Source organism: Acomys russatus, chromosome 12, assembly GCF_903995435.1.
Source record: "Acomys russatus chromosome 12, mAcoRus1.1, whole genome shotgun sequence".
Lineage (NCBI taxonomy): Eukaryota > Metazoa > Chordata > Mammalia > Rodentia > Muridae > Acomys > Acomys russatus.
Window position 1 is genome coordinate 51681470 of NC_067148.1, and position 23425 is coordinate 51704894.

The 23425-nt window shown below is 43.8% G+C and overlaps 1 protein-coding gene across 1 annotated transcript in view; it reads right to left on the reverse strand.

Annotated features, from left to right (window-relative positions):
• Nucleotides 1–465: 465 nt before the first annotated feature.
• Fbxl17 (F-box and leucine rich repeat protein 17) overlaps nucleotides 466–23425 on the reverse strand; it is a 432200-nt gene continuing 409240 nt past the window's right edge. The window contains exons 8-9 of the mRNA XM_051154429.1: nucleotides 19596–19738; nucleotides 466–855 (exon numbers count right to left, since the gene is read on the reverse strand). Of these exons, the coding sequence (XP_051010386.1) occupies nucleotides 715–855; nucleotides 19596–19738 (284 nt within the window). The 3' untranslated portion in view covers nucleotides 466–714. The remainder of the gene's footprint in view (nucleotides 856–19595; nucleotides 19739–23425) is intronic.

Here is a 23425-nt window from a genome sequence, read left to right on the forward strand (position 1 = left end):
GGCCAAGAGACTTCAGGCTGTTGCCTCCATATACAAATTTACACAAGGCTTTATTCTCTCTAGCCCCTAAGTTACCCACAAGACAGCAAGCTGACCACCTGTGGGCACAGTGAGTTAGGCACAACCATAGTGGACACCATGCTCCATCCATGACCCAGGAAAGTCCCTCTGTCAGGAAATGTTTACCAAGGAATTGACCTAGCATGTGTGCGCAAGTGCAACAGTACATGAAAGTGGATTTGTAGGTGTGCAGCCCTAGATTTTGAGGGGTCCCAGTCTCCAGGCTTCTACTTAGAGAAGCATCCGTTCTGTCATGGTCTTAGCAGAAGTGTAGGCTCTATCCTACCACAAAGGAAAGCCTTTCAGCGAGCATCTCCAAGAAGCTCAAAATAATACCCCAGTTTTCCAAATTGAGATTTCACAGTCTATTTAAAAAAAAAATTTTTTTTTTTTTAGAGAAATAGACTTTTGAATTAAAAAACAAGAAGTTTGTGGTTTTCATGATCTTCCATTTTCAGGAAGACAAGCCAGCTCACCTGGGGCTAAGGAACAAGTGCGCTTATGGGATGCAAACAAGACACAAATAGAACACTTGGGTACAGACACAGACGGGTGATGGCTAAAACTTTCCCAAAGATTCCCTGTTCCAGCCCCCCTCCCCCATTTCTCCACCCTGCTGGACGACCCGAGTAGGCCCAGGCATGGGCAAGAGCATTAGGAGGTGGCGGCAGACATATTGGGAGTCCAGCCCATCTGGTAGGCTCTCTCCAAGGTCCTCTTGCAGTCCTGCAGAACAGTGCTGAAGGTGATGTGGGGGTACTGTTGCACCAGCTGCTCCACCGTGACTTCATTGACCTGTGAGCAGAGAAGAGCCATTGTCATACACGGAGACCACCAGTACCATGCAGCCAGTGCCCGTGGGGGTGCTATGGTGGCATGCAGTGCAACAGGGAGCCTTGGCCTCTCCGCTTTGCTCTCCGTGTGAAAGTGTGAGGATGTGTTCGATGACCACATATGTATTCCTTCAGTATGACTTCTCTGATATCCCCGTACTTCATGTCATGAAATCAAATGTACCTGCTAAACAGACATGACTAAGTGACTGTGATTTGCCAAGACCTCAACAGTGCACGAGAGGAAGCAAACAGTAAGAGCATTCTTATGTCCACTGACTTCCTCGCCTACAGGGAAGCCTTTTTTTGATGAACACTGTTCATTGGGGGTGGAGGGCGTAAGATACACAGGATTCTAGATAGAAGTACAAAGGAAAATGTTTATTTTTCTTCTCTTTAAATGTTAAGACACTGCAAACCTCAGTCCCTTTGTGAGGAGGGCTGAAGTGTCAGGAATCAATAATTAAAACATACATGGCTGGCAGGTCAGGGATGGCCTCACCAGACCTTAGCCATCAGAGTCCACCTTGATTGTTGATTAGACAAGGCAATCAGACAGGCCTAATTAAAAGTAACACCTGTACAACTGCTGTGCTATGAACGGATTAATTTGTCAATTTTTTAAAGCTGATTGCAATTCGTATCACAGAAGTAGACAGCTTCCTTCATCCTTTAGATAAATAAATGATTAACCTAAGACCCACAACTTATAGGTAGCTTTATTTAAAATCTTTATTGAACACTTGGGCATTTTTGAATACATCAGTATTTCATTTGTACTATGTAAGGTATACTGAGTTAAGTCTGAACAAAGATATTTGAGGTAAACATTTCTGAGCATGCTCGTTATTGAAAACCAACAGCACCACCATTAAAAACAAACACAAAAGCAAACAAACAAATAAAAGCAACCCTAATACCCTAGAAGGCCTTGCCATTTGCTTTGAAAGCCTGTGTGTAAGTGATCATCAAGTTCGGTTGTCTGTACTTTTCTCAATAGGCGATTTGAAAGAATAGCTATGGTCACACTGTACTGGTGACATTTAATCTTTATCAGAGGCTTTAAGACATGGTAAATAACCAAACGGGCACCAAGTTCATGATACTAGGTCTTCCGGGAGCTGGGACTCGAGGCATGTACCACCATGCCCAGCTGTCAGCACATTTCTCTAGTTGTGATGCACTTGTTTGAACCCTGCTTGCCTGCTTTCACATTCTATTTATTTATTTATTTATTTATATTTAGAATTGGATTCCTCAGCTATGAAAACAAGATAAATGACTTACGAGGTGGAGGTAGACTTGCTGTTGTAAGGCTCAGATGTAATCTTATGCTTAGCACCATGCCATAACCAGCCCCCTAAATGGCAGCTCTGGTCATTGCTGCAGGACTCAATGGAGAATTATTGAGTGCCAGGGTATGGATGAAGGAGAGGTATGAGATAAGCCTCTTCTCACAGTGTTAGTCAGCATCAGTCCACTTCTGGAGGTACTGGAAATAAGCCTTCATAACAGCGCTCACAGGGCAATGACCACAGCAGGAAGTGACCTTAGGACACACCTCACAGGTGAGAAGACCACTCCAGCTGCCATCTGTTAGGGTTGGCAACCTAGCTTCCTGAATTGTGAACTGTGACCCCAAAGAGTTGTGGAGCTAAAGGTGAGAGTTTTTAGTCTGGCAGTGGGTGGTTTCTGAGCATACAAGGGCTGATATTGATTTTAAATCAAATGCTAGTTGAATCTGAGAAGTTTCTGGCAGCTCTCGTGCACACGGTGTAGTGTGAGTTCACAGAGGACCTTGGTTCTGAACCCACAGCATGTGTGCTTTTTACTGTGCCTGCCATCACGCCACACAGCTCCTGCGAGGAAGGCAGCCTGAAACACAGGGTCTCAGGGTGGAGACCAATCAGCTATGTGCTGCTATGTTTGTACTGTACATCCAAGGCCTTCTGCTCTTATGGATAACTAAAGTATGGAAAACAAAGACTGACTATTTTTTATACCACCTTATGTAAGTGTCACATTAGTATACATTTATAATGTTCTATGTTAGATTGTGCGATTCTTAAGAACTGTTGTCTGAGCTGCTGACTTGCGTTTCATTAAAAAATTTCATAAATGAATTCTGGTGTGGGATTAGGACAGAATCTCCAATAATTTCAGAAATGGCTCTGGACACACTTCTGCCATTTTGAATTACAGATATGTATTTATAACATAGACAATTATAAAATCAAGTATCAGTCAATTCTGAAGAAAGTACTGAAGATGCTCCATGACCTGCAGTAGCAAACACTCAGCCAAGATTTAGTTCTTTCTCTAACAAGTGCACACACCTCAGCAGGGTATAAAAATTGCCTTCATCTTTTATAAAATGTTATTTATTTGAATATCAAAGTATTGTTTTATAAGGAAGTTCTCTGAGTTTGGGGCCAGCCTCATCTACACAGTGAATTCTAGGATAGTCAAGGCCACACAGAGAAACCCTGTCACAAGAAACCAAAACTAAGTAAACAAACAATAAAATAAAATAAAATATATGTATTTTATTTACATATATGCTTATAGTCAAGTACCGTCAAATGATGCAAAGGACTGGGTGTGGCTAGTGTTTGAGAAGGCTTGTTCTAGCCGCGTTACAGGCTTAGGACCTCTGCTGTCAGGGACTGTGATCCACACACACTGGGACAGATGCGGGCTGCTCTACAAGAGAGCAATAGGCCTGTAGTCAGAGAACATGGAGAAAGCAGAGCTAGTTCACGCAGGCCGAGCCACTTGACAGGAGGGAGCTACTGAAAGCACACAAGGGAGGAGGGACAGAACACACGCCTGGCGCAGAAATGTGACTCCTTTCTGGTCCAGTCTCACACAAGAACAAAATTTTGCATGTAGGGTTGACAGGTAATTTGTTTTGGAGAATCAATTTTTAAAAAGAAAAAAAAATACCAATGTGATAACTTTTCCAAAAAGAGATATATGATTCACCTTAAACAAACTCAATATACGATTTATGAAGTATATAAATTAGGTAATAGTTTTTCATATTAGCAAAGCCTTTCATGGGAGAGTTAATTTATTCCATCAGCTCCTCTAATATACTTCCTTTGACTTAACAGAATTCAATTATCTATTTCCTTTGCATAAAATGAGGTAGACCTGTTATTTAGAATAGACGTCATGGGAATTCTCTGCATTTCATAGGCTATGGGTAAGAACAGGCAACATGTTGGCTTTGTGTAGGTGCATATAAAATGGAAACTGTGGCCCCCAGTAGATAAAGTGTGCCTTCTAAGCAACCCTTTCTGTAACCGTGCACTGTAAACTCAGGAAGATGAAGTGAATAGAGGAGAACAGGAGAACACCCCATTTTAGATACTTACTGGGGCAATGCTATGCCCGGGATGTGGCGGGCATGTGCATAGGACAGGCAAGGCTCTATCTGTAACTTGTAACATCTCCTGGCAGAGCCAGTGGTACATTTTATATCTTGCTATGTTTGCTGGCTTCTCAGGAGTACAGGTGATATGCACTTCTTTCTTTTTGTAGAGGCTTTAAATGTGCTCTAGAGCCATAGGATCTTGGGGTAAGACACCAAGAGAGACCAAATCAATTTTCAATCTTATGCCAACACACACATGCCTGCAGAAACTTTGTCATATGTCACTGCAGTTGTGAAGGCATATTCTTTAACTTATAAAATGCATGTATGTGAGTGGGGAAATAAAGGTGTTTTAAAGATAACCCCTCTTAACATCTCTCTTTAAAATTCAATTTCTTTTTTCTTTGTTTTGAAAATTATCAATGGCAACTAGTTTACTTCACATGAGATTTAGTAAGTGAAGTGTCTTCCTAAAGAAAAACTCAGAAATGTTATTTGAAGAAACTGCTGTGATTAAAGGAGGGAAAAGGGGACACGACCCAGGTTTTTAAAGAATATACAAGAAAGATTAGATTTTATCGTTCTCTCCAAAGACAGCATAACCATGATTTACATTTTCAAAATTATTATAACTCTTTTTAAGGTAGTACAATTTGTCTGGCATTTTAATCTATTTTGAGTTAACATCTATTAGCACTTTTTGAAGATGGGAGGCAATTTGCTATGCTAATTAAGGTAAATCATACCATAGTTTGTATATTGCTGCTGCTGTTGCTGCTGCCACAGAGGGGTGAAGTGAGAGCCTCAGAGCTGACGTGCTGCCCTAGTGCCTGCCTTCCTACCAGGTCCTCACCAGCACCATCAACAGAAAGTTTCTGAGAAGTAAAGGCCTAGGCTAGAACTCAGCCGTTCAAAAAACCGTTCAACCATTCAAAAAAAATCTAAGTGCCAATAAGACATGTTGAAGAAACCGTAAACACTGAGTAAGTGATTCTCCTTTCCTCGTTACGCTATAGGGAACGCTTCTTATTAGAGGCAGGAAACATGATGCTGGGACCCATTAGGTCAACAAAGCGATTTGTTCTGTAAAGTTTTTTTGAAAAAAAATTGTGTGTGTGGAACATACATCTGACAGTGCAAGTACGTCTGCATGAGAGGCCACATATGGAGGCCACAGAAGATACTGGGTGTCTTTTTCTATCACTTTGTGCCTTATTCCCTTGAGACAGTGTTTCTCACCAAACAGGACGTTTGCCATGCTGGTTAGCTGGCTGGCCAGCAGACTTCTGGTATCCAGTAATCTCCATCCCCCCAGTGCTGGGGTTACAGACGTGTGAAGCCCTGGATGCTGGTGATTTGAACTCATGTCCTTGTACTTGCAGACCTAGTTTTATTACACACTGGGCCATCTCTCCAGCCCAAAGTGATTTTCTCTTTAATGGAGAAAGCTCTGGTCCCGTTTGAGATACCAATAATAACACTTACTGTTTTATACCCAGACTGCAAGTTCCTTAGCAACAAGGAGTATTTCGGTCAACTCTGGGGGCACTGTCTGGTAGTCCTGCCTAGCAGAGATGCGGGTTCTCTAAGACAGCAGTGTTTCATTTGCATACACAGCCTGTGACACATGCCTACTACCCAAGCACATATTCAACGCACACTGGCTGGCTCAGTGAATATAGGAGTTATTCAGAGAATCTGTTCAGAGTCAATTAAAAAAAAAAAAAAAAAAAGAAGGGATCATGTCAGTCCTGCGTCAAGTAGAAGCCCACTCTATTGCCAGACCGTCAATTACAACAGGGGCGGGATCTGAAATCTTGATCTGATTTCAGTCCCAATGTCCTTTAATAATTTTAAATTCTTGACCATCCTAATTCTTGGCTACTGTTGTTTTCTGTCCCCCATCATTCGGTACCTCTTTGCAGAAACACCTTCCCAGGAGTTTAGTGATTTGGCACCCATACGGCGGTGAGAAGTCGTTGCTGGGCATGAGGCTGTCAGGCAGCTCTCTGAAGTGACTAGACTGACGGCAGCCCTCCTTCAACACCAGCTACATGCACTACGATGGGAGACAGGTTAATAATCTTGGATATGGACATGTTTCTGAAACTTCGCAAACCCACAGTTAAGAGGACTTGGTGCTTTAGCTTGCAGGAGTATCAGACTACTGAAGAAGGGCCTGACGGACAGTCTGAAAATTTCAGGAATTGAAGGTCACTTCTGTGCCACAGGCATTTGGTGGAAGAGAGAACCATGTGAAGTCTCCTGACTCAGAACAATGCTATTCGTACCTTCTCTTTTGGGAGAGGAGGATGCTTCGGGAAGTGAAATGGCTTCACCCTACCCTGGGGTAGATGGAATATAGTAGCTTTTCTTTTCTTTTTTGGTTGGTTCTGTTGTCACTGGGGTGTTTGCATAGCAGGAAACATGCAGCAGATACTAGAGTCTGAGGCTACACTGCCACATATGCCCACTGCAGAGGAGATTTCATGTGGTAGGAAAGACATACGTGAGCTCGTATGGTTTACTTTGGAAAAGCATATGGAAAATTGTGTTAATTTTTTCACTCTAAAGTGATAGTGTAAAACAGAAGTATATCCAGCTCTAGTTAGGACGGAAGGTTTGGAAGGGAGTGAGACAGTGAAAATGGACTATGGTCTAGCTGTACAAATGCTAACATGTGATGACATGGATATTGTATGAGCGCCAACATGTCATGATATGGGTGCTGTATGAGTGCTAACATGTGATGACATGGATGTTGTATGAGGGCTAACATGTCATGATATGGGTGCTGTATGAATGCTAACATGTGATGACATGGATGTTGTGTGAGTGCTAACATGTCATGATATGGATGCTGTATGAATGCTAACATGTGATGACATGGATGTTGTATGAGTGCTAGCATGTCCTGATATGGGTGCTGTATGAGTGCTAACATGTCATGACATGGATGTTGTGTGAGTGCTAGCATGTCATGATATCGGTGCTGTATGAGTGCTAACATGTGATGACATGGATGTTGTATGAGCGCCAACATGTCATGACATGGGTGCTGTATGAGTGCTAACATGTGATGACATGGATGTTGTATGAGCGCCAACATGTCATGACATGGGTGCTGTATGAGTGCTAACATGTGATGACATGGATGTTGTATGAGTGCTAGCATGTCATGATATGGGTGCTGTATGAGTGCTAACATGTGATGACATGGCTATTGTATGAGCGCTAACATGTCATGACATGGGTATTGTATGAGTGCTAACATGTCATGACATGGATATTGTACGAGTGCTAACATGTCCTGATATGGGTGCTGTATGAATGCTAACATGTGATGACATGGATGTTGTGTGAGGGCTAACATGTGACAACATGGATGCTGTATGAATGCTAGCCTATCATGATGTGGATGTACGCTAACATGTCATGATATGGGTGTATGTTAACATGTCATGATATGGACGCTGTATGAATACAAACATGTCAGGACATGAATATTGTACGAATGCTAGCATGTCATAATATAGATGTGTGGCCTAGCAGGAATCAGTAGCTCACTGGGTAACTAGCTGGTCATGGTAGCCAGGATTTGAACTCAGGATCTCAATACATAGTGCTCTCTGGATTGAACTCACCCCAGCACCTGAGTAACATAGCGTTGAATAGTAACTATCAGGCCGGGGTTAAACATCCTCACCTGCCCAGTGAAAAGGCTTTCTAACAGTCATATTCTACATTAAAAACAGAGATTATACCCAGTTGGGATATAAATATATTTCTAAATACTTGACAATGTCCTCTCAAGGCTGCTTTGTGGGAAGACCGGCAATAAAGGAGACCACTGGCTTTCCAAGACTGTTGTGTGGCTGCGGTTTCAAGAGACAGTGAAGTGTGGTTAAAACAGGGTGAAGCTTGGGGCTATAACAAGGGCCCTTCTGAGAAAGGCACCTTGAGTCATGCCACAACTGCATGACTTTCCTTCCAGACTTCTTCAAAGGAACATGAGGAAACAGAACGGCCAGAAGATGGATATTGGGACGTGGTCTCTGCCCTCTTGGATCATATAACACAGCAGGGAAGACAGCAATTACTGCAGCAACAGAAAAAAGCTGAGAGGAATTTTGTAGAGAAATGCAAGTTGTCACAGAAGACAGTCCACAGCAGGCACCTCAGAGGTGCTGGGAAGTACCTTCTCCAAGACAGGATGTCTGCAATGGAGTTTCAGATACAACGTGTCAGTCTCTGTGCCACATGCATTCAACGTATACAATATTGTGCAGATAAGAAAGAACGCCAGCCCACGAGGTATTATAACAGAACAGCCAGTTTTCTACTTTGTAAATTGGAGTGTGCCTCTTGCTCCTGATAGCTCCGTGTGAGGAGGTGAAAGGTGAAGGAACTGCTTCCTCTGTGCAGGAGGAAAGTGCTCCCCAGGGAGCTTCTGCGGAGCGGTTGCAAAACAGCATACTCAGGGCTTGCGTCCTAATTCAGGACTACTGTCTGGACGTTGCTGGCCTGTCACTGCTCAGAGTCCCTGGGCAATGTCACTCAATGCTTACAGCCCTAGGGGCTAACTCCAGGCTGCCCAGAGGCAGAGTGTTGTCTCTGGGGCGATAGACTCTGGGGCCTGCTTCTGCTTTCAAGACTGCACTGGGTATCCACGGTGCTCACTGGATGCCAGCAAACGTCTCTCAAACACACTCAGCCTAGTGTTCTTTCAGCTAGCTCCTACAGGCTCCAAGATGGGCACATGCTGAAAGTGGCTAGTGGTTCTGGGAAGTTAGGTGTCACCTGAAACCTTCGAGTGATGTGATGGGCCATCGAAGTGCAGCTGAGATTTAGGTAGGAACACAAGATACTGTCTTCCTCCTTGGTACCAGCAGTTGAACCATGGAGCTTTATCATCAGCTCCTAGCAGAGACTGAAACACCAGCCGATGAACTGATTTTTTTCTTAGGGTCTGCCATAGTTAGCAACATGCATCACTTCTCTATGGAACTACGTAGATCTTAATGAATCTACTTCCCTCTTTTTGTAGCAGGATTCTTCACGCCAGTGTTCTAGTGACAAGCTGCATTTTGCTGTGGTTTGTTTCCTTATGGGAAGAGCAGGAAGCCGGGGATTTGATACCATTGGTACTGTTTCTCTTTTGTTCAATAGTGAGGCAAGTCTTAGAGCCCTGTTCCCTAGCTCTGTTAAATAAGCAGCTTCCCCCTTCTTTCTCATGTTATCCAAGGCTTCTGCCAGGAGCCCCACAGTGATGCATACACAACAAACACACAATACATGCTTCCTGGTGTGGGATGAATTCACCTGTGCCTGCCACCAGGGACGGACAAGGACATAGCGGTTGCCATCCCAACTGCTTATCAGAACAAGGAGGTCCCTTTTCAGAACCCCGGTGCCCAGGCCATCTCCCAGGCAACCGTGTCAGTCTTTGTGAGGGGTCAGTATTTGGAAGCTCTCAGGAGATTCAGATACAAGGCACAGGTTGAGGAACAGCTGATTCCTGCCACTGGCACCTGAAGGCAAGAGGCAAAAATAAGTGCCCACCCCTTCCGGGGGCGCCCTCCCCACTACACTGACTGGGAGCTGGAGAAAGGAACCTGTTCCTGTAAGGTTACAGCCATCTTTTTCAACCATTCCTTGCTGCACTGTTCTCTGAATGTGTTAAATCCACGCTGGTATCCATGTCTAGTCTCAGGTCTCTAGCTCGGCATTGCTTTCCCAGCAGCCAACGGGAAACAAAGAGATCAGAAACTCAGTTCTCATGTGGACGTAGGGCTTCCTCAAGGAACTACTCAGGGTGTGAGAGAAGCCACCAAAGCCTGTCTGGTATCTGGTACATCTAAAAGAAGAAACACTGTATCTCATTGGCACCTTAAATGCCACTTGCTAATCATGGATGGGGTGGGTCAATTGTGGAGCCCACATAATGCACTATGTTGCATGTACAAATCTCTGTGGCTTGAGCTCTTTAAGTATGGAGACAAAGACAAAACTTGGGTCCTTGATATCTTACAATTGTAAAGTGCTTGTGCAGAAGAGAAGGGGAGAGCGAGAGGGAAGGGAGCGAGGATCTGAGAGGAGAAGGGGCAGAGTGAGAGACAGTGAGAAAGGGAGAACACAAACATATTATTCCTGAGGTGCAACAAACAAACAAACACCTCATCTAAAAACCCCCAAACACAGGAAGGGACAGATTGGGAGAAGGCAAGAAAGCCAACGGGAACAGCCTTGCAAGTCCAGTCAGCTTTGTCAAATGCAGCCGTTCCATTTCAGAACCTGCAGTGATTGAAGTGCTATGCTCTGTCAATATCACCACGGGCCTGGCTCCATGCTGTCTCTTCCGTGAGATGCAGGCCGCCTGTTAACACTAGCACCTGCTTCTATTCACTTGGATTAGCGCAGTGAGAAGGTGGTGAAGAGCCGGGTGATGGGGCTCACAGAAACGCCAGCAGTGTTAAGTCGGTACTGGGGCTCGCTAACCTGAAGCTTCTAATTAGGGATTAGTGTGATGGGAAGTCCAATAACCTGACTGTCAGAGGAGGACTTTGTGACATTTTCATTCCCGGCATCAGCGAGCAATCTCCCACTATGAAGGCTGTTTCCAGCTGGGTGCAAACTTTGGCTCCAGTCTTCTAGGCCTGATCATGGTCTTGATCCGCTGCTCAGAGCACATGAAAACCAGAACATGTGTGCAGGACACTGGGAGAGCCAGAGTCACCTGGAGGAGTCATCTACGGTGTTCCTGACACTTCAGTGAAAGAACAGCTATTTGAAAAGCCTGGGCCCTAATAAGATAATTAATGTAGTCATAGTGGTAAGCACAACATATTTATGGAACACATCTGGGTGCTTCTAAATTAAACTCCTGAAGTTAAGTTGAAAACATAATTGAGGGGGAAAACACCTCCCCCCCCTCTCTCTCTCTCTCTCACACACACACACACACACACACACACACACACACACACACACACACACCAAAGTTTTCTTTTGTGCCTAATGGCTTTCATTGCTGTGCTGCTCAGTTTTTAGTTCTATTTTCATATAAAGGCTCAGAACTTAGCGGTGATCATCAGGCAGGCATTTGAGGAAAGCTACCTCCCTAGAACTGTAGTGTCTACCAAGTGGGATTTATGGATCTGACCCGCCTTGTAAAAGAATTTATGATCAGCAATAATGTATTCTGCATAAATATAGTAAGTCTGTAGATTAAAAATCTGAAATCTGAAAATATGGGGTTTGTCTTGATTTTGTTTGTTTGTTTGTTTTTGGTTATCAGAAGCAGAACTGTACAGAACTCAGAGCATCCGGGGCTGGACTGCCAAGAAGTTCAAGTGTAACAACATGGCAGGTACCAAAGCTCTTACTGGCTGTCCTTTCAGCCATGCCCAGAATTCCCTGGCTATAAGAAATGGGTATAAAACCAGAGATAGCCTCTTTCTTATTTGGTTACTTATTTCCTTCAGTCTAGATAATTAAAAATAAATCTATCAAATAGTTAAGAGGCAGTGGGTTCTAAATGTTTTCAAATTTGTTTTTAGCTATACAGTAATTTTGTGAGTTAAATCTTGCAGATATCAGATATATACAGTAACGGAGGGTGGTATGGTTGATGAGAATACAGATGATAATAAAATCTATCCACCTGTATATCCAACCAGTATCCAATACGTATTTGTGTAGCAAGTAGTGTGTGCCTGACCCTGTTGTATGTTTAGAAAAATTCAACCTTTCACTGTAATGAGGAGTGAAAAGCCAGCACCCTACCTCAGCAAGAGTGCACTATGATCTGTTTACTTCATATGAGGGTGTTACACAGCTAACGGTTCCCCCTTCTGTAATCCCTCATCTGCCCTTCTGGTGGGACAGGAAGGAGATGGAGAAGGTGGAAAGTCAACAGAGTGGTGATGGGGAAGACAAGGAAAAAGCACATCGCAGACTGAGGAGTTGGAGACAAGGACTAGGCAGGGTGAGGGTAAGGGGACCCGTTCCTAGGCAACCCTTTCCGGAAGTTTGACACCAGGGTGCCAGGAAACAAGGACTCTGTGGTGGTGGGGAGTGAAGGGGGGGGCATGACAGCTTGGCTGATGCTTAAGCAACGGGAGGGTTTTTATTCAGAAGGATCACCCTGGATGTCCTCTTTAAACAAGCAAACAAACAAGCAGTGCGCAATACTTAAGTTCACAACATTCAAGTTGCCAGTTTTTCTCAGGAGCTACAAGCTCTTTCTTCATGGTTTTTCCTCCTCTGGAGACTGTACTGTACAGTGAGAACTGTACAGTGAGACACTCAACAGACATTTACTGAATAGCAAACAACAAAATTAGAAGGAGAAAGGCCACGCTCTCTAAAAACCTTATGAGCAATAGAAACAAGAATCTCAGGGGTTACAGCAGGGTAGGAGCAGGTGGCTTGTTCTGGGTGCAAGGACATCATGGCAGGCTGGGCTGTTTCTTTCTAATTGCATGGAGCCCTCGGTCTCATAGGCTAGTGAAACCAGGCCTGTTCGTGCTCCGTCAAGTGTTAGCAAACTGCCAGTATGCTTTCTACAACTGAGTATAAAAATCACAGCCCTATAGCCATGTTCTTTCATATTATTATTGAAGCCAAATCGAAGCTTCAAGGCACATATTGACTGTGAGGCAATGACACTATGGGGTGCCTTCAGGAAACTCAACACTCTCTTCTTCATGCTTGTGAAAAATAAGCTAACAATTTCATGATATATCAATTCCCTAATAGAGGTAAATGAAATACAAGCAGCTACTTGTAGCACACCTTACAAGTCCCTACCAAATGCCGATCCTCCCCAAGAAGCAAACGCTAGCCTTATTCTGGATCCCTGGCCGGCTTTTGATTGGCAGGTCTTTACCTTGCTCACAACAAAGCCAAATACATGTGAAACCAAGTGGCCCTTGAGACCCACAGACTTCTAGCCTTTGCCTGCCTCTGTTTCCTTTTAATGAAATACAGTTCTAATGACTGAAAACAAATTCTATTATTTAAAAACATTGTTACATGTGTCTTGGAAGGCTGCTTTTGTTGTTGTTGTTTTGTTTTGTTGCTGTTGTTGTTTTTAATCTAAGCATGTGGATTTATATTCAGAGCTAGAAAACTATGGTCCTGCTAAGGCAGGTAATGAATCTGTCAGATAGAAGGTTCCAGGGTAGGTATATGCACATATAAGCTAGAGCAGGGAGAGAACAGAGGACAGCAGCAAGCATTTACCCACTGCCTGCAGTGGGCCTGGCTTTGGGCTCAGGGGTTTACTCTCACTTCAGTTACTCCTGCAGTGACCCCGGAGCACATGCTATTATTATCATCTTATTCCAGGTCATTCTCAGGTAAGTCCAGGCTTGAGATCAAGTTCTGAAAGGTCCCAGACGTGGTAAAGTGACGGAGTAAAAGGCAACGGCATGGCGCAGTGCTGACCCATTCTGCCTGTTCCATGCAGCTCCACACCAGGGTTTAGTACCTGAACTCTGGACTAGAGAGTCCGTTACACTCAACAGCAGAGGTGAGTTGACGGGAAGAAATGGAGATGGGGACGCTTGACTGAAAGGAGGCTGAGGTGTAACCTGGGGATTTCACCAGATGGGCTACTCCCTCGCCAATTACCAGGGATGATCAGGAGAGGGCTGTAAAATGTGTTTTAAAGTGCTCCTATTTGAAAGTCAACCTCGGAACTGTTTCGTCAGCAGAAGGAAGAAGATGCTGACTCTTCAAGCGAAGGAAGAAGCTCAGAGCTGGGAGCCCCCCTCCCCACCACCTCGCTTTGTCCCTCTTTTGGCACAAAAGGCGGTGCATTGGCTGTGCGGTGACAGATCTCTCAAGACAGAGGCCACACGATTCAGGCCAGTCAGGCCACTCCTGCCTTCATGGGATAGAAAGTGATTCTTTTTGTCAATGTGTTTTCTTCAACGGGGCATTAATTTAAAATTTTAAATTTTGGCTAAGGGTGATCTGAAAACAGCTGTGCATATGTGGCGGGGGTGGGGGCTGGGGGTAGGGTGGGGTAGAACCCTGCAGGTACTCACTTGGTTTCACGGCTGAATTGCTACCAAAACAGTCCAGGACACAGTGCCCCACAAATTATTTTTCCCTTAACCTGATTTTTCCAGTTGTTCTGTGTATTAGTTACAGAGTCGTCTATTATTTTTCCCGCAGGGCTTTCCTGTTCACAATCCCTAAACAAGACACCAAAGCCCCCATTTTTCCCCCTGACAGAAATACCCTGGTTGTTGAACTTTTTCTTACCATAATCGCTTTCTGAGAAAAGCGCTTCAGTGGTCACTTCTCCTGAATATTTCCACACTAAGCTGGGCACACAGAACTTAGCCCTGGGTATCTGCAGGCTATAAAGCCGGCTTCTGCCTAACTGGCTTCCATCACTTGTTTTCCATATTAGCCATCTCTTTGCCATTTAAATAAGGAATTCCAGACTTTCTTACATCCTAGAGAATATACTGTAGCAATCAACCTTTATTAAAGTAAATCACTTATTCTATGCTTCAACTAAGAATTTTAAGAACTGTGACAGATGAGGAAGAAGGTCTTGGGGAGTGAATTTTGATAAGAGATGAGTTAATTTGATTATTTTCATGCTGCAGACCAATAATAGTCAGCATCCACTGGGCCCCTGGCCTGAAGGCAGCTGGGTAATCAATAGGATCCCACAAAGGCAGCTCCACACCCCCAGCAGTCTCTCTGATCTTTTCTGGGTGGACTCTTCACGCCTGTGTAATTCTAATTTATGTCAACTAGAAATCAAAGAAATTCCAGGAGGCTTTGGTCATAGGACATTGGCATGGCCCTTCACAATCTATTTATGTCTATTCCTTGAGAAACCGGGCCCACACAGCCTTCCGGACACTTCCAGAGGCTAGGAGGAAGGCGGCAACAGAAGGCAGCTACCTGCTTGATGGGCAGAGAGGAGGGGGCAAGGCAGAGTGGCCTAAGGTATAAACTGGGGTACATTTTCTCCTACTTGGTAACTCTGTAGGAGCATAAGAACTAAGCATTTTAAGCAAAAGCTCTGCCAAGAGTGGCTCCCTCAATAACGCTCTTTAATGATACCCCAGACGCTGGCATTTTCAAATCAAATGAACAGTGTGTAAAATTAGTTCCGCATGAAGTTAAAAAAAAAAAAAAAAAAGAAAGAAAGTGAAAGGGAGCTTTTAAAAGCTCCAGCATTTCTCCATCCAACTGCTTTCCAGAGGGTTTGGCATTTGAGAACTGCTACGTTTATGATGTTATCCACTGCTCATAATTCAGGCCTGTGTCTCCAAACTTCGGTATTAACACACACGGCAGAGGTTTCCCAAACCAGCCAAGCTGCCTCTGGCAAGGCCTTCTTTTCCAGCCAATGCCGTTCTGTTGTGCCCCCTCTCTTCTCATCAGCCTTGTTACCCCAAACCTTTTTTATTAACCTTGAACATTGCATTTCCATTTGCCCTACAGCTTTTCCATAATTTTTCCCCCTTCAGTTTTGTTCTCTATCCAAAGTGCCTTGTAAGAAATGAGGAAAATACCATGAGAAACAGATCTACAGAGTCTAGAAGGCACTACTGACTGTGTATAGCTGTAGAAGCCAGAGTGAGCACATTCTTTTTATAACAGACCCATTGCTTACCTAATTGTTTTTTTGACTAAATCACTGAACAAACGTGAGTCAAAATGATAGGTGATTTCAGGTCAACTCTAATTCCCAAGGTCAAGTAAGCCTTTGAACAGTCTCTAAGAATATAAGCTCACCCCAATTCATCAAAGCCGTCTCACACAGCGTTCTCTTCTCCTGGTTTTTACAATGCATTAAAGTTTAGGAGATTATGTGGCGTCAGGTTCAAAACCTTTTAACATGCTTATCCATCCAGCCATCGGAAAAGCTGCTCAAATGGAGACTTCTTAATGCACTTCCTAAATTTACAATTGTGTGTGTGTGTGTGTGTGTGTGTGTGTGTGTGTGTGTGTGTGTGTGTGTGTAGGGGGAGGGTACAGTTGTTGGAAGGCTAGAGGACTCCTCCCTAGGACTCATCAGTGTTGCAGCCAAACACATTTACTGCAAATTTACTTAGACATTGATAATTCAAGTACATGCTTTTTCAGCTGCAAAGAGTATATTTACTGTTTCTCATCTGGGGGCGGGGGAGGTGAAGGACAGGGACACAAAGAGATAGTGAGAGTTTTCCTACAACAAATAAAAGCCACTTTGTTGTTCTTGTCATATCTCAGAAGCTGAAGTGAGGGGAAAGTGCCAGTTTGGTAAAACACAGCCTCCCAGTTAAATACAGGTAGTCCCAGGTGAAACCTGGCTTTACAGCTTCTTTCTTTGCCGGGCTCTCCACCTCTGGTTTTGTCTTCCTAGTTTAGAGATTACAGGGATTCGCTCCCATGCCCAACCGACTTTACAATGTCTAAGGACCAGAGATCCCTGGAACTTCACTGGAGAGGCACACAGACTCACAAACACGTCTCTCCCCAGCTCTGGGACCCTGTCGGGCTCATTCTTGACCGGGTGGCTGACTGTGTGGATGACAAAGTCTCCTGGCCTTGGGTGGCTCTAGAGTGTGCTGAAGGAGGTGGAGAGATGGCTACCTAATGAACTCGGTTGGTGGGTGGCAGGTCTGGCTAGGCTGCAGGGACATGTGGCAAGCAAGCGTGCATTGCTAGCATGGTGACTGACTTCTGGGGCACACAGCAGTCCTTCTCCATGCCTTCGTCCTGGTGTCCCTGTTTCTTGTTTCTGCCCCTGAATGCCTTTCTTCTTGTTGTGCTCTCGTTCTCTCCTGCACCCCCCACCCCCCGTGTCTGCAGTCTTATATTTATACTTTCCTCTTCTCTGAGGCTGAGCAGATTGGTTAGTAACTTTATTCAAATGCACTGTGGTCCACAGAAACACTTGTTTTTTATTAGTAAAGTGTGTAAAAGTGTGATTATCGATATCTTTCTATGGAATATTTAAGTTTGGATGGCAAAAAAACTACAATGGTGTCTTCTACAGTCTCAGTCTACTTTTTCCTTCTTTCGATTTGGTTCCAAAATGTGGTGTGTGTGTGTGTGTGTGTGTGTGTGTGTGTGTGTGTGTGTGTGTGTGTGTGTGTACGTGCGTGCGCGCGCACGTTGCATTTGGAAATTCACATACTACAGTATAATACAAGTTACCCTGAAAAAAATTATAATCCAGGGTATTTTATGTATGATTGACATTATCCTGAGCACTTTATATACATTAATTCATCTAAATACTCTTAATGCTACACGATGGGTACTAGGAAAATGCTTGTTTCATTTCACAAACATGGCAAGAAGCTTTGCCGGGATCATGTGACTATTAAGTACATAGGCTCAGATTTGAACCCACACTCTGCCCCAGAGGACATGCCCGTTATTTCAAGCTTCGCTTCTGCTCTATGCAAATCCTTCTTTAGGTCTTGATTAGAACTTAAAGGTAGATGGCATAAAGCAAAATCTGAAATCTGAACAGCTATTTTAATTTGGGTTTCCCATCCAAGTTTCTGTTCAAGGCTTTGCTTGCACTTTGTGTGTGGCTTGGAAGTGCCTTCTGCTCTCGTGGAAGCCCATGTTTGGCTCTGAGCTGGCTTGAGTCTTGGGAAGGCAGACAGCAGGGCTGAGCTCCTTGGGCTCAGCTGAACTGCAGCAGGCTCTGGCCAGACTAGTACTATGTCAGAGGCAAGAGACTCTCAGAGCAGAGGACGCAGACACTGAATAGGCTAGCCTACAACGCTTAGAGGAACCACTAGTCGGAACAGCCTATCTCAATTTACAATAATTTGTGCTTTTTATAAAGACCAGAATTTTTTTTAACCTAAAATCAGCAGAATGCTGGTGAGCAACTGTGTGTGTGGAATAATCTTCTAAAATCACAAACAAGAACATAAATGGTTGTAATTTGTATCTGAAGGTGACACTGATCTTTGATGTAAAAAGTGTCAAGAGAGTGGGGTAGAGACGGAGTGGTTCTGAATGCACTCACTTTGGAGCCCCTGGTTGAGGCAGCACTTATGCAGCCCGGCTTTCTGGTGAACACTGAGGAGATTGCCTCTTACTCCTTTGCGTTTCCAGAGTACTCTGCCTACTGCAGACCCCTTGACTTCACAGTGCCAAGGTTAGCAGCGGCATTCTCTTAGGCAGCCATGAGTGTTGGAGAGACTTACTCCCCTGGGTCTCGGTGCTGTTGCTAAGACACAAAGCAAGTAGCTTTTTATGCTGGGCTGAGGAGATACAGTCTCTAGAATGTAACTGGCAAAAAACACTCTAGAACAGTTGAGATTTTAAAACGTTGGGAACCATAATTAGATCTATCGTCAAAAAGTGACAGAGCACACAAAGGATTTGGGCCACTGTTATTTTTGCCCCAGATTTATCTACATTAGGAAATGCATGGCTTTGAGCAAGATGTCTGTCTTGTATCAGTTCTTGTGATAGATTTGTCTCTAATCATATTTGCAGAAGTAGCACAGACACATCAGCTGGAACACGACGCCAGCATGTCGTTAGGGAGTATCTCCAGATACCCCTTTTCAAAGCGGGCAGCCTCCTGGCTAAAGGCTGCCTCTGGCATTGTGAAAAAAAAAATGTTGCAATGAGACTTCAAAGACTCTGGGTGAGTAGCCTTCCGCAGGTGTCTGAAATGTCACAGCCTCCATTTTCTCACTCTTGCAATGCAAATGAAGAACCAATGCTCTGACTTGTTATAGGGAAATTGTGGAAACTGTCCACAAGGAGAAAACATCTACCCCGGGCTCAGCAGTTCATACAGACATTCTCCATTCTCCTCAGTCTTCACGTCAAGTGCAGCGGCATCCCTAAACTCATGCTCAGTGCCTACCAGCTGCACCATGGGACTTTTGCTGGGCCTCTGGGGCCATTTCCCATGTGATAGGAGAGTCAATCTGATGTGCAGGGAGACACAAACCGGTTCCTCTTACGCCCAATATGTTTGGAGAAATGACATGAACACTTAGGAAAAGCCAACTTGAAACTTCAGTGTTGCAGGAAATTTAAAATCTAGAATTCTATTGTTAGACCCACAAATAGCTGTTTGTGTGCAGCCCTTTAAACTCTGTCCTGTGGACTTAGAAATGGGAAGCTAAATTTTACCATGAAACTGTGTGTTTGCCTTTTCACTCTTTTTAAGTACAAATTTTTGTTAATCAGAAATACAGAAATAACTGCGGATTACTTCAGCAAGCCAGGGCAAAACCCCACAGCTAACTGTACGCATGGGGATGTGTAAGCTTTTTGCCATAGCAACCAAATACAGAAAACAAACAAGCCAATCTTACCTTATCACATCTCATCAGGCCCAAGTATCTCAGAGATTTGCTGCTCTGTGCGATCAGGGTAGCTCCTTGGTCAGTGATCTCTTTACACCATCCAACGTCCACGGTCTCTATGGTCACGCTGTATCGCCCAATGGCTATCAGTGCTGTGGGAGGGACAGAGAGAAAGCTGGCTTTAGGAGTGCAAGGGACCTTTAGCTGATTGTGACTACTGAGCTCATGTCCTCTCAACACTTGTTCCTGAAGTGTCCTGAGCAAATGAATGTTTTATAGACTAAATTAAATTTGAAATGCTTTAAGAAAGCTTGCCCTATGACAAACCCTTTTGTGCAGTGAATAATTATACCATAATTTCCCTTTTGTTGGACACAATCTTTCATCAGTTTACTCACTTCAAGGTTACCTATACTTTTAGGCGTTCATATTTGCAAGAGGAATTACAAGTGAATTATAGAAGAAGCACTGTAAAAGCTCAAGAGCTATCTGAATTTTATCTAAGGTAACTGTAATAATTCTCAAAAGAAAAAAAGCACCACATGAACACCATTTTGAGGTGTGTTATATTGCATGCAAATTTCTTAATAAATCGGTATAATTTTTCCATTTGTTCATGACCTGTAAAATGTAAGAGCATATAATATTTTTCACATTAGTTCTTCTTGGGGCTGTGGGAAATTAAGAGTACATTATACATATAGTCGGATTTAATTGGTGCCAGGCCAGAGTGCAGTAAAGGGAATGTATTTGTTATGGTGAATTTCCTTGCCATATCAGAAATCTTCCTTCTATTAATATATAAAATGAGCCTGCCATCTGAAAACCACAACATTATCTCTGGTGTTTTTGATTCTTTGTCACTATGCCACCACTAAACTCTAGATGCTTATGTCCATAGTCTCGGGTACACTTTAGTCACCCTGTCAGAGCCACTCACCAGTACATGGTGGAGGCTGTTGTCTAGGACTTCTAGTGGTGTGCCAGGTGAGCGTGGCTCTAGTGTTTACAAAGTGTAAGAAACAGATTTTAATACCTGCGGCCGGAATAATGTTACGACGCATTGATCTGTGAGTGAAACCCTTGACAGCAATGGCACAGACATTAGAAAGAACAGAGAGATTGTTCGCTAGTTATTTCCTTATTCTGATGACATGGTTTGATTTCTGGAACCGTAAAGGTGGGAGGTATTTTTGAAACCGTGCAGACTACATTTAGAAAGGCAGAATGAATTTCTCATGTAAATAAGTACAATCCAGGAAGCGTCGCTTGGCAAAAGTCTCTGATAACCACCTCAGTAATTTAAAAAACCTATTATCTCATACCTATGGGTTTTCTTAACAAAACATCCCCAGGAGGAAAATATTTAATCTTTGCGAGACAACAATCAAGGCTCCGTGCTTTCCACTGAAGATGCCACAGAGATGAAGATGCCACAGAGAAGCGATCTTTAACACTTTCCCACTGATGGCAAGAACGCGGCAGCAGCAGCGGGAGAAACAGGACCCCAGGTCAATCCCATTGGTGTCTCTGACTTAAGAAAACTGTTATTCTCTTTGGTCCTGGCATTGCTTTCACTGGGTAACAATCTCCTGAAGGCCTTCTATGATATAGAAAGTAGAAGATGCGTTACCAAGAAGAGACTTGATACCCTATGAGCATATACAGGGGGAGGTAATCCCCCTCAGGAACAGTCATATGGGAGGGGGATACTGGGAAAACGGGAGGGAGGGAACAATGGGAGGATACAAGGGATGGGATAAACATTGAGATGTAACAAGAATAAATTAATAAATTAAAAAAAATTAAAAAAAAAAAAAAAAAAGAAAGTAGAAGATGCGTAAAAGGAATCCCTCCCAGTACAATGTGCTCTTATGTGATATTTAGAAGATGAAAATGTACAAGTCACGGGGAGGCCATGGTCAGTAGATTGTGAACAGCTGTTTTACTGCGACTTAGGGAGAGATCACAAAGGCCCTGAACTATTCAGAAAAGGGTAAATCTAATGATACAAGATGCTTTCCCAGACTGTCACATAGGCAAATGAAGAGCTGACTGGCTACAGACCTGGTTCTGGAGTCACTTGTGTGTGGAGTTTTCCTTTACTTTCCTCTCTTGCCCAGACTACAGTATACAACACCAGAGATGCTGGTGGGTAAATCGAGGCATGTGGTTGTGGTTCTGGCCTTGCTCTACCTGCTACAGCGAGGCTTCAGCTTTACTGTTCTCAACCCAGCTCATTTCTTCAGTGAATCTCATGAGTGCTAAAGCATTTCTACCAACAACCAAAGACTACCTTCCTGAAGTCAGGGTCTGGACCAAGGCCTTCTGGTTAATTACCTGATTCAGCCTCCACAGTAAACCTGTGACAGCTTCTTATTCCCACTGTAAAGACCAGGAAATCAAGTCACCTAGTGATCGAATAAGTACAGTAAAGATGGGCACAGGGTTCTAAGGTGGGAGTCAGTGCCTAGCTCTGTCTGCTAATCAGACACAGACAGACACACACACACACACACACACACACACACACACACACACACACACACACACCAGAACCACAGAGCATAGTCTTCTAACAGGCTGCATGCCAGCAGTACAGCTACTGCATGACATACTGGGCCTAGGTGATGGGGACACCGACATTCACAGGGCTCAGGGCTGGTTGAGTGGAGGTGGGGGTGGGGCAGAATGGAAAAGAATAGCTAAGGATACAGTCACAGTGCCTTGTTCGTCCTCCATCGCACTCTTTTCTACTTCCTCTCACTGTCCAGACCTTAATGTAAAGGCCAAGTGCTCAGAATTTATCACCCAGCCGTTCATGCCACCTGGTATGCATATCCTTGACTTATATAATGGCATACCTCTCACGTTAGGGTAATGGCTGCTATGAAGTGTAGTATGCCTGGTACAGAGTGGGTTCTTAAATATGCTATAAATATGCAGGAGACCACTGTCCCCACCATGTTGTGAGGGAGGATGACAAAGAAGCCTTCACAGAAAAACTAAGCCAAGTCTGAAAGGATAACCAAGAAGTCTCTGGAGAAACAAAGGCTCAACGGCAAGTTCGCTGGATGCGGCAAACACCATATCAGAAGGTCGAGATGAAAAGGGACAGGGCATGCGGTGCAGGTCATTCCATGTGGCTGAAGTATAAATAAACTCTAAGAAGTGTTACGCGTTACTACAGAAACATCCCATGAATGGTAGATGCTGGGGCAGACACAGCCGACAGAGCAGAGACCTCAGCACCATGGAGCCATAGCCTAGAAGGCAGTTGAAAAAACATTCAAGTAAATCTAAATTGTGATTAAGTATTCTACAAGAATCAGATTGACAGCTACATGAAATAATGACGTCTAGATGCATGTGTGGTTGTGGTAAGAGCCGGCCCTAACCTATTCCTAATGAAATTTTCCTTAGTGTCCCCAAAAGCATTGCAGAGCAATGAGCACTTTAGGAAAAAAAAAAAAAAAAAAAAAAAAAACCCTCATGCTAAGTAGTTCACAAAGGCTGGCCCTAACATAGAGACACAGCCTTTGTGCAGGCTGCTATGAACTTTATCTGGGCGGGATATAGGCCGCGCCTGATCTCGTCACCACCATTATCCAAGACCTAAATATTACAGCTTATGGGCGACCAAGTATTTAGTCTGTGTCGGTGGCACTGGCTTAATGGAAAAAATGTGATTACAAAACATATATAAAATAATTTCTCTCTTGAAATATATAGTGCCCCTGGCGACTTCTTCATTGTTGTTCATGAGCTAGCTTTGAAAATTATAATATAACTTTAAGTTCAGCTCCAGCCACTCTTATTTAGTAGACGCCTGACCTCAG